The sequence below is a fragment of the Oncorhynchus tshawytscha genome, linkage group LG02 (assembly GCF_018296145.1).
Source record: "Oncorhynchus tshawytscha isolate Ot180627B linkage group LG02, Otsh_v2.0, whole genome shotgun sequence".
NCBI classification, from domain to species: Eukaryota; Metazoa; Chordata; class Actinopteri; order Salmoniformes; family Salmonidae; genus Oncorhynchus; species Oncorhynchus tshawytscha.
In genome coordinates, this window is record NC_056430.1 from 13,055,021 (window position 1) to 13,067,438 (window position 12,418).

Here is a 12,418-nt window from a genome sequence, read left to right on the forward strand (position 1 = left end):
TAACACAGGTTTAAGAGATCTTTTACATCTCATAATAATGTCAGTCAGTTAGCGTAACTGTTACGTTCCCCAGCAAGAAATCCAAATAATGTCGCTCAAACAGAAGGAGGAACAAAGAGTTACTGACAACAATCAAACAAAACAGGTGGGATTATAGGAGGGGTTCTGAAAGACACTCATCCACTGAAAGTTGACTATTAACAACAACTGGATCCAGCACAGGTGTAACACATACTGACTAATTGTAATGCTCCGGGGGTCGTGGGTGTGGAGTCAGACGCAGGAGACAGAGAGTGCAAGGCTGTGCTCTTTTAATGCACCAACGCACCACAGGGTGCTCACAATAATAACGGCCCCTAACACGGGGAATGAGAAAGGTACAACTGAAATTTCACGACGAGGAACAAACACGTTCCTCTACATTAGAGCCGAAGGTTACAATCATTAATCCCGCACAACAACCAGGCGGGCCGGCTGTCTAATAAAGACAAACTAATCATTCACCAATAGGTGCTACCAATAAACATACAAGGAGGGGGAGGAAAGACAATCAGTGGCAGCTAATAGGCCGGTGACGACGACCGCCAAGCGCCACCCGCCCGGGAAGGGAAACCACCCTCGGTCGGACTCGTGACAGTACCCACCCCCTGACGCGCGGCTCCCGCAACTCACCGACACCGGCCTCGAGGTCGCCCCGGAGGACTAGGTGCAGGGCGATCCGGATGGAGGCGATGGAAATCCCTCAACATGGATGGATCCAAGATGTCCCCCACCGGTACCCAGCACCTCTCCTCCGGACGGTACCCCTCGCAGTCCACGAGGTACTGCAGGCCCCTCACCCGGCGTCTTGAATCCAGAATGGCCCGGATCGTATACGCTGGGGACCCCTCGATGTCCAGAGGGGGGAGGGACCTCCGGCACCTCACTGTCCTGCAGGGGACCAGCTACCACCGGCCTGAGGAGAGACACATGAAACGAGGGCTTAATACGATAATAGGAAGGGAGTTGTAATCGATAACACACCTCGTTTATTCTCCTCAGGACTTTAAAGGGCCCTACACAGTGCTGACCCAGCTTCCGGCAGGGCAAGCGGAGGGGTAGGTTTCGGGTCGAGAGCCAGACCTTGTCCCCCGGTACAAACACAGGGGCCTCACTGCAGTGGCGGTCAGCACTCCTCTTCTGCCATCCACTCGCTTGTTGTAGAGATTCCTGGACGGCCCTCCAGGTCTCCTTGGAGCGCTGTATCCATTCCTCCACCGCAGGAGCCTCGGTCTGGCTTGGATGCCATGGTGCCAGGACCGGCTGGTACCCCAACACACACTGAAAAGGGGACATGTTAGTAGAGGAGTGGCGTAGTGAGTTCTGGGCCATTTCAGCCCAGGGAATGTATCGTGCCCACTCCCCTGGCCGATCCTGGCAATACGACCGCAGAAACCTACCCACCTCCTGGTTCACTCTCTCCACCTGGTTCACTCTCTCCACCTGTTATCACCTCCGGTGATAACCGGAGGTCAGGCTGACAGAGACCCCCAAACGTTCCATGAAAGCCCTCCATACCCGGGACGTGAATTGGGAAACTATGTCCTCCGGCACCCCGTAGTGCCGAAAGACATGGGTGAATAACGCCTCCACAATCACTAGAACCGTGGTGATCCCCTGAGACGGCGGAAGATTGGTCAGGAAATCTACGGATAGATGTGACCATGGCCGCTGTGGAACGGGGAGGGGTTGTAACTTCCCTCTAGGAAGGTGCCTAGGAGCCTTACTCTGGGTGCACACCGAACAAGAGGAGACATAACCCTTAACGTCCTTAGCCAAAGTAGGCCACCAATACCTCCGCTGAAGGCTCCCCACTGTCCTCGTCACCCCAGGGTGACCCGAGGAGGGTAGGACGTGAGCCCACCAAATCAGTTTGTCCCGAACACCAAGCAGCACGTACCTTCGCCCCGCCGGACACTGAGGAGGCGCTGTTTCCGCCCATAACGCCCGCTCGATGTCCGAGTCCACCTCCCATACCACTGGTGCTACCAGCTTTGAAGCGGGAAGGATGGGAGTAGGTTTGGTGGACCCATCCTCCGTGTCGTAGAGGCGGGACAGTGCGTCAGCCTTTACGTTCTGGGAGCCCGGTCTATAAGACAAAGTAAACTGGAACCGGGTGAAGAATATGGCCCACCTTGCCTGACGTGGGTTAAGTCTCCTAGCTGCCCGAATATACTCCAGATTCTGGTGGTCGGTCCAGATGAGAAAGGGGTTCTTAGCCCCCTCAAGCCAGTGTCTCCACACCTTCAGAGCTCTAACCACCGCTAGCAACTCCCGGTCCCCCACATCATAGTTACGCTCCGCTGGGCTGAGCTTCCTTGAGAAGAAAGCGCAGGGGCGGAGTTTTGGTGGCGTACCCGAGCGCTGTGATAGCACGGCACCCACCCCAGCCTCGGACGCGTCTACCTCCACTATGAATGCTAGAGAGGGGTCCGGATGTGCCAACACGGGTGCATCAGTGAACAGCGCCTTCAACTTTTTGAACGCTCCGTCCACCTCTGCTGACCACTGCAACCGCACCGGGCCCCCCTTCAGCAGTGAGGTAATGGGAGCCGCTATCTGGCCAAAACCCCGGATAAACCTCCGGTAGTAGTTGGCAAAACCCAAAAACCGCTGCACCTCCTTTACCGTGGTCGGAGTCGGCCAATTACGCACGGCCCTAATGTAGTCGCCCTCCATCACCACCCCGGAGGTGGAAATGCGATAACCCAGAAAAGAGACGGCTCGTTTAGAGAACACACATTTCTCAGCCTTGACGTATAGGTCATGCTCCAGCAGTCTACCAAGCACCTTGCGTACCAGAGTCACATGCGCGGTGTGAGTGGCCGAGTAGATCAGAATGTCATCGATATAAACAACCACTCCCTGCCCGCACAGGTCCCGGAGAATCTCGTCTACAAAGGATTGAAAACCGGTTGGAGCATTCTTTAACCCATACGGCATGACGAGGTACTCATAGTGGCCTGATGTGGTACTAAATGCGGTTTTCCACTCGTCTCCCTTCCGAATATGCACCAGACTATACCCGCTCCTGAGATCCAGTTTTGTGAAGAACTGCGCTCCGTGGAATGATTCCACCGCCGTAGCGATGAGAGGTAGAGTATAACTATACCCCAAGCAAATATTGCAAGTCACAAACAGTTATATCACCTACAGCATGGTCAGTTAATGTTTTCGACAGTTTACTAAACAACTACTGATTTAGAACCACAGAGAGTTACCCCAGGTCAGCAAAAAGACAACCAGAGCACTGCCTCCACTATTCCAGCACCATTTCAACATATACATTTAAACATAATCAAATCAACAAGGCCATATATGCTTGGTTTAATACACAGTACAAAAAAATGTGAGATGCCAAAAACAATTTAGTCCAATCAATGATGCTAAATATCTTGTGGTTGTCCATGGTACTGATTTCTATCTGTCTCTGTGTGTATGCGTGCATACGCACACACTTGTAGAATAGTTGAACACCAATGCCGTCCCATTCTCTTTCATGTTGACAAAACGGTCTATAGCTCTGTACGCTTTTAGTTTTAGTTTTCTTAGGCTACCTAGCTAAAATACTTGCTAGCCTGACATCAATGAACCAGCTAAGTTAGCTAGCTAGCGTGAGCCTACTAGGCTACATCCAGGCTACATATTGAACTTCTATCACCTCAGGCCAGTGGCGCAACATATGAATTTATGTTTAGATCAGAATCAATGTCAGAATCCTTGGCCTGTAGAGAGAATTAAGTCAAAACCGCAAGTCCTAATACCCATCTCCAGCCATGGTTTAGGAAAGGGTCGATATCTAGACACATTTTTCTGACAATGGTGAAGTTTTGCTTAGGAGATGATTTGGTTGTTGTGAAGCCAAATCCAAGCTGGCCTCCCTTGGGGGGTGTTTTGCTGAGCCAGGACAATCCCACACTTGAGCGCAGCTTAATGCTGATTGGCTAATTATTTTAGAATTGTTTTATCAAGGGAGGCCAAATGATTGCTGACATCTTTTGTTCCAGACAGCACCAGATACATGGGCTACACATACTGAGACAGAGGGGCGCTCGTATAATTTTTCCGGTGAGATTCAGCCAATTGCGAATTGACGGAACATCTTTTATTGGTCAAATATCTGGAGAAGCATGGCTTCCCTTGGCATCCATGAATACACGCCGCCGATTCTAACCCTATTGTCCTACCGCTATCTAATTACCATAACATTTACTACTTGCAAATATTGTTTTAATATGTGACGTCTGTCATTGCTTTCATCATCACCTTGTGTGTATTTCTGCTTTGGTATAGTGGGTCTCTAATTTCCATATTTCATTTGAAGCTGTTCTCCTCCCCGTGGTTTAAGTGTGTTGATTAAAGATGTCCTTGGTAAGGGTATCATCAAAATGAACATGGATCAAGTGAAGTCCTATGTGTCAGATTTCCTCTCTGCCCCCCACTGGGCAGTAACTGAGCGTCAGATGCAAATGTTTTCACAGCAGGTGGATTTAGTGAAGCCGAAGGATTCATACAGTCACAAACCTCAGAGGGAACAATGTTGTTGAGAGTTCTGCACTTACTGGTGATCTACACTCTTAGAAAAAAATACTTTTTGGCTGTCCCCATAGGATAAACATATTTGTTTCCAGGTAGAACCCTTTTTGGTTCCAGGTAGAACCCTCTGTGGAAATGGTCCTAAATAGAACCCAAAAGAGTTCTTCAAAGGGTTCTTCAATGGGGACAGCCGAAGAACCCTTTCAGGTTCTAGATAGCACCTTCTTTTCTAAGAGTGTACTGATAGCTCAAGTTGAGCTTCTGTGGAAAGTGAAAACCTTCCAATCCAGCACTTAACCTGCCACTCAACTGCTTTGTGTTTTCTTTCTCTCTGTTGTAGGAGGTGTGTGCATCTCTCAGTCGGTCAAGATTCCCCGGGAGCCGAAACAGGGAGAGTTTGATAAGGTCATTCGCAGACTAAGAGAAAACCCAAATGCAAGGGTGGTCATTATTTTTGCCAATGAGGATGATATCAGGTAAGGGTATTATCATCGTAGCATTGACAAGTTGAATATGAAATATACTAAAATCATACAAATGTTCATTATAAGAAATACGCAGCATGAAATATTATCAATCAAAGGGAGAAGAGTCAATCTGCAGAAATAAAAAGCTTGACATTTAAATGATGCATTATGTCTTGGTCGAGCGCTGTCATAATTCCCCCTTTTAGATCCTCCAACGGTAACTCGTGTTAATATGCTTCCACACATCATCTTAGTGACAACAGGATAAACTTGGAAATTATCTTAATCGTTTAGCCTTTCGTTGTCCTTACGTAAGTCAATGTTACCAGCCACTGTACAATAAGCTTTAGATGACTAATGTTGCCATAAACCTGCTTTAGAAAACTCAGGTGAAAAACAAAAAACCTGGAAAAAGTATTTGCTTTAGTTCTATTGTTAACATTTTCTGCAAAAAAAATGATGATTTTTCTGGGCACACAATACACCAGACCATACATACACATCACATTCTGTATTAATCAGACCAGCCAGACAAATACAATGGGATCCAAATTAGTTTTCACCTTTTCACCTTCACTATGGATAGGACAGATGTAAGAATGAGTGAATTCAAGTTGAATCATGAATGCAGTGTACTATATAAGTCATTGTTGTTTGTGTAGTTATTAATGCAGTACAGCCCTAACAGTTGGTTCATAGAAAGTGTTACCATAATATCACATGTATTACTGGTAGCTAAATGTGTTTATCCACTTGTACCAGGCGGCTACTCCAAGCAGCCAAGAAGGCCAACCAAACTGGCCATTTCATCTGGGTGGGCTCAGACAGCTGGGGCTCAAAGATCTCTCCAGTGTTACACCAGGAGGAGATGGCAGAGGGAGCAGTCACCATCCTGCCCAAACGCCAGTCCATCAGAGGTGAGGGGGAACAGAGACATCTTTAAGGTTGCTGGGGAAACTTTTAGATTGGCAGATTGATTTGGTTGATTGACTGAATGATTGCTTGCTTGATTAATTATTTAATTGTTGGGGGGATGGTTGTAAGGTGAACAAAGAAAGATTTTAGGTTGCTGCTATGAACTTTTAGATTGGCTTTGATTGATTTGATTGATTGATTGGTAGATCTTGTGTAGCTTTCCCTAAATGTACAAGGATAAAGGGACTGAGATAAATTAAATTGTTGTAGATTACAGAATAATGGATTTAGCATTATGTTTATTTTACAGACGAGACGTTGACATGGATCAGTAGTGCGTTATTGTGCCAGCAGCTGGCAGCGTACATAGGCATCCCAATTGTGATCTTTTCTTCACTAATTTTGTTTTTTGACCAATCAGATCTTTTGCTAATAATTGGGCAAAATGTCAAAATTGGGTTTCTTGTGTAAATACCGCCATAGAGATATCTCTGTTAACAAGTCTCACCAGATCTTGTTCATTTTAACACAGGACACTTCCAAGCCCGATAAACTGTTGTAAAATATAAAGCATTTACTGTCCTGTGCTAGCATCAGTCCCCTTGTCCAGACCTCTGTCATGATCTACTCAGTCTGCCAGCCAAGCCAGAACTCTGGTCTATAACAAAATCAGCCATTATCAGTACACTCATTGTTAAAGAAATACCCACCCTGTCAAAAACATAGTTAAAAGTGTTGCCCCAATGCTCCATTACATTCCACCACATGTCAATAACTGTATTGGCAAGGACACTGTTGCCAGAGTGAGTGCACTGATGATGACAATGATGTGATCGATCTCTTCCAGGGTTTGATCGTTACTTCATCACCCGCACACTGGAGAACAACAGGAGGAATATCTGGTTTGCTGAGTTCTGGGAGAACAACTTCGCCTGCAAGTTGAGCCGACATGCTTTGAAGAAAGGGTCCGGGCTGAAGAAATGTACAAGTAAGACAATTCTTCTTTCCTTTTCTAACAATTTAAAAAAAATCTACCTTTATTTAACTAGCCAAGTCAGTTAAGAACAAATTCTTATTTACAATTACGGTCTACAGGGGAACAGTGAGTTAACTGCCTTGTTCAGGGGCAGAATGACAGATTTTTACCTTGTCAGCTCAAGGATTCAAACCATTCAGGGATTCAAACTTTCGGTTACAGGCCCACATTGCATCTCTACTGATCTCAACCCACCTTTAGAAAATGGTTAAGTTTCACAGGTAGAAACAGCTGTTTTCCTGACCATGTGACTGAACCCGGAAAACCCTCTGTCCTTATCATAGAATGATGTGGCCCTTGGCTTAAGATACACCATCGAAAGCTATAGGTACAACATGAGCTAGATTAAAAATTATGATGATGAGGTATTATTTGGGCCTTGTGTTTTGGCTGAGTAGACAGTTTGCCTGTCCTCCCACCAGGAGATGGCAACAGAACAGGGTAGTAGCAGGTCTGTGTGGTTAAACATCTCTACTTCCAGGATTAATGCCATATGCTATCCAGATGTGTCCTGGTGTGTTCTGTCTTAGTGTCCTGGAGATTGTTTGATCGTCACAAATTCATCCCAGGCGTTCAATCTTGACTTGGAGCTCAATACCTTCTCTCTAGGTGTTCTAAGAATCCAGCTGTATGTGACATAAGGCTAGTGGTATGATAATGGTCTGAAATGCAATTAACAGCAAAATGCTAACCCTACGGGTTTAAAATCAAATTATTCCTATTGTGATTTCTGTTGTCATATGTTCATATATAATGAGTCTTAAGAGGCCTGGGTAAGGCCAAAATGTCATAAATATGCCAACTTTGATGAATTATTACTCAAGTATGCTTTATATGTCAAATATATGTAAACAATCCTTCCTCCAAATGACGATTCTATGGATTACATTTTGTGAAAATCCCCTCAAATCATGTTTTTTTTTGTCTTGGGTTTGGACAGTCACTCAATTGTAAAATGCAGTTACTGACATAAATACAGTGTATGAAGGAACACAACATACTGTATCATATAATAGGCATTCACATACATTCAATTCACATGTAGCAAATGTACATCCTTAAAATTAATGAAGCGAGCATAATTCATATTCATGTTCTAATTGTATTTGTTTAATCACACTGCTACATGGAACAGCAATCAAATACTCGCAATATACTACAAAACTGTCAAAGGCTGCACTAACAGAAGAATTTCCTTCCCTTTTGTTTTCTATTAGGTACTGTTTGGGTTTTAAGTCATTAGGCTAGCACTGCTGTTTCTGGGAGTGTAGCAAGGCATCTAACTACAAGTGGATTAGAGGCCATCTCTCCTCACCCAAGCCAGTAATTCAAAAATCAGCAACAGTGTGAGGTCAGTAAGCAGACATGTCTTAGGTATCTTTATTTATTTATTTTTGACCTTTATTTAACTATGCAAGTCAGTTAAGAACAAATTCTTATTTTCAATGACAGCCTAGGAACTGTGGGTTAACTGCCTGTTCAGGGGCAGAACGACAGATTTGTACCTAGTCAGCTCAGGGATTTGAACTTGCAACCTTCCGATTACTAGTCCAACGCTCTAACCACTAGGCTACCCTGCCACCCCTGGGGAAAATATGGCAAAATAAGATTTCAACAGATCAATATCATCAGTCTAAACAGAAGACTAATGCCAGTCACATCCTCTCAGTGCCACTATCTACTGCATTGCTTTTTCATGGATGAACTGGCTCCGTGTGAAGAAAAGATCTGGGAGAAGAAAAACCCCTTTCAAAAAGCCAAGGATATAGCTACAGATCTTTATCTTAATTTGATCACTATTGTCACAGATACTTTTCCTCTGCAGCAATACATACAAATAGTAGTGCATTCAAGGTTTAAAAGGCTTCTAAAGTTTGTCATTTCCACCATGACAAGTCAGCAATAAGCTGAACGATCTGAGTAAGGATTGGAGAGATATAAATTGCAAACTGAAGGACAGGCTTTGTGTCAGTCTCAGTCACATTGTTTTTTAATGTTGAACTAAACTTGCTTGATGACTTCATTCACTAGAAGGACCTGGAGGAGGAAGGGTTGGGGAACTGGGACATCAACCTTGACTCATCAGCTCATTGACTCATCAACTCATCCATGCATGGGTGTTACACACTGAGATAGATTGGTCTTGAGGCGTAGATGGAGTAAAGAGGTCAATCGGACTGACCAAAACAATGGAATTGCCATGGAAACGTGTGAGGGAAAGGGCCAATGGGGAAAGATGCCTATTCTCCTCATTACCCCCAAACAAAATTAGCCTGCATTTAGGCTATTGTTTATATATGTATTTCACACTATGATGAGGTAAAAATCAGCATATAAAATTTGTATGGTTGTCAACCCCAACATATGTTAATGTCATCATCACCAATCAACTGCCCTACAGTTAAAAAATACTTTGACTACCACCAACAATTTATGTATACAAACGGGAGTTAGCATTTAGCACTAACTTCCTCTAAACCTGAAAAGGGACAATTTCTAAATGTTATGCAGCAAAGAAAAATAACATTGTGGGCCTGTTACAATACATAAATCATGATGGATTTGACAACTATCCACTTTGTTTGATCAGATTTGTTGAATGTGCACCAGACTGGTCAATGGAACAGTCTGCATTCCATTTACACATTTACCGCATAAATTCTGGCATAGCTGCTCTGGAACAGTGATACAAACTCAACAGGCATGTTATTGTGAGTGGGTAAATCATGTGTGCCAGAATGTTATTCTTTGACACTTCTTGACATCTGCATTGCTCCCTGTGGCTGAAGCCTTGGTCTCATATGGATGTCATGACAAGACAGTTGGAAGCCTGCCCTGTCTTTTTCATCTAAAAAGTTACAATGTGTTTGGAAAGTGGAGACATCAAGAATCTCAAAAAGTAAACATTGCTATAGACACCCAGCAGTTTTGGAGCAAAGAGATTTGCACTAGCTAATTACCAGTAAATAGGTCAATTGTTTCACCTCACGTTTAGCAAGAGGATTAGCTAGCTACCTAAAATTGCTTACGGTTAGTTAGGAATCGATTCTACACATTTTGCTAGCTACAGTAGCACTAACCTGTCTCTAAAAATGAGAATGTGTCTTTAGTTGTTTATATTTTCCCATTGTGAGGCACGTTCATGCCTAATTGGGGTGGCAGGTAGCCTAGTGTTTTGAGCGTTGGGCCAGTAACTGAAAAGTTGCTGGTTCGAATCCCTGAGCTGACAAGGTAAAAATCTATTGTTCTGCCCCTGAACAAGGCAGTTAACCCACTGTTCCCTGGTAAGCTGTCATTGTAAATAAGAATGTGTTCTTAACTGACTTGCCTAGTTAAATAAAGAAAATATCCACTTTCTGTGAGTATTGTCAGGACTAATCAATACATATGGAAAAATAGACACATCCAACTTGTTCAGGTGCCTGAGAGAACCAAATTAATGATAATTTTGCTCATTGCTTGGGGTGAACAAAATGCTAAAATAGCTAAATGTGCGGAGAAAAATCCAGATAAGATGAAGATCTGATGAAGAGCTTTGCCATGTGAAAAGGCTGTGAAGGATTTATGTGAGTGACAGTCTGAGTTAAATACCTTGCCTGCACAGCTCTGTTTGCAAGAAATATGATGGGGTGTTGTTTTTCTAAGGCTGTGTGGAAGTTTGTTGACGTAGCAGAAAGTCATAAACTTCTTTGGCTTTGCAATCCCCTCTCAACGTGCAACGTTTTCAGGAATTCTCCAGGTGCCTCTGGTGGTGCTGGCGAAGGCTTTGCACCTGTCTTCAAGGTGCTAAGCAGACCACATGGGGTATGAGTGAAGAATAATCAATGTCCTGGGAGGGCTCTGTGTGCTCACAGTGATCAAAGAGAGAGCGAGCGTGTGAGTGACTGGTAGACTAGTCTTTTATCTGTGAATGAGTGAAATACACAGCTGATATTGATTAATGTAGAGAGGAGCAGGAAGGTAGAACGGGTCCCAGCTCTCTTTCCTGGGGTTTGATGCCTCTGTCTAATTAATACAGTGGAGAACAGCATGCAGCATAGCAACACACAGCAAGCAGCATAGCAACATAGACACAATGGCTGAGTCCTTTGCCATAACCATGTGATATTACCACAATAAGTTATGGTTTTAATTCACCAAACTTATGTCATATGAGATCCAAAATGGTCTCACGTGTCTCTAATGAACAGTTTGTAAAATGTTTACAACATCCTGTTTTTTTATCCATGTGTTCCAGCTTGCAGGTTTTGAGTTGGCAACTTCAGGACAGATGATTTTGAGATGGCAGAGTCAGGACAGACGAATTGGGAATGTTCATCAATGTAAACATCCTACATTTCCCAAGGCACACATAGGGGGAGATGTTCTCATGTGAAAAAATGGATGAAGATTGACTATGGATGAAGTTCATGTTTTTATCGACGATGAAGGGAGATGTGGCCTGGTGCCAAACCCGAGCATGCAGAGATTAACAGGGTCAGAGCCGACCCAGAATCACTAACTCCTTTCTGTGGCACCCTGGTAGAGGGACACGACCTTGCTGTGCTGCTGCTGCTCCTAGTCTGAAAGGATTTCTCTGAAGGCAGCGAGCCAGCCTTGGGAGTGCGTGGGCGTGCTCCGACTCTGCAATGAGATGAGAGGCTTTGCTAGGAAAGAGAGGCAATACCAAGTGTGTGTGTGTGTGTGTGTGTGTGTGTGTGTGTGTGTGTGTGTGTGTGTGTGTGTGTGTGTGTGTGTGTGTGTGTGTGTGTGTGTGTGTGTGTGTGTGTGTGTGTGTGTGTGTGTGTGTGTGTGTGTGTGTGTGTGTGTGTGTGTGTGTGTGTGTGTGTGTGTGTGCCACCATACCTCAGCGTGAGAGAGATATACTATATCACTCGTTCCTGGGCTGACCCACAGCCCAACCGCATCAGCCAACCTGTGGCAATATTTAGAGAACTTGGGGCTAAAAAGGTTCTATCTGGATATTTGTCAAAATGTAGTTATTGACATAGCATTGTTCTGTTCAATGTTCTCTACCTATATTATACACCATTTCATGTTAAGGTCAAAATAATACACGATAGAAATGGCTAAAACCATTCAAACCAATGAGTGTTCAGAACTTCAAAGCCAATTATCTCAGAATCATCTATTTATTTACTTTTACCCTTTTTCTCCCCAATTTCGTGGTATCCAATTGATAGTTACAATCTTGTCTCATTGCTGCAACTCCTGTACGGACTCGGGAGAGGCGAAGGTTGAGAGCCATACGTTCTGCGAAACACAGCTCAACCAAGCCGCACTGCTTCTTGACACACTTCACCCAGAAGCCAGCCGCAACAGTTTTTGCAGATAGAACCTTATAGTCCTAAGCTTTCGATGTGTCTGTCCAATTTTGGTGCATGTGGCGCTCAATTACCACAGTTTACCACAATTATCACAGCCG

At 44.4% G+C, this 12,418-nt stretch overlaps 1 protein-coding gene across 2 annotated transcripts in view; it reads left to right on the top strand.

Moving 5' to 3' along the window:
- The window catches only part of LOC112221587 (metabotropic glutamate receptor 4-like), a 210,472-nt gene that overhangs the window by 137,814 nt on the left and 60,240 nt on the right, over positions 1-12,418 (top strand). For both annotated transcript variants that reach the window (XM_024383740.2, XM_024383748.2), the window contains exons 3-5: positions 4,916-5,051; positions 5,805-5,959; positions 6,805-6,945. In XM_024383740.2, the coding sequence (XP_024239508.2) occupies positions 4,916-5,051; positions 5,805-5,959; positions 6,805-6,945 (432 nt within the window). The remainder of the gene's footprint in view (positions 1-4,915; positions 5,052-5,804; positions 5,960-6,804; positions 6,946-12,418) is intronic.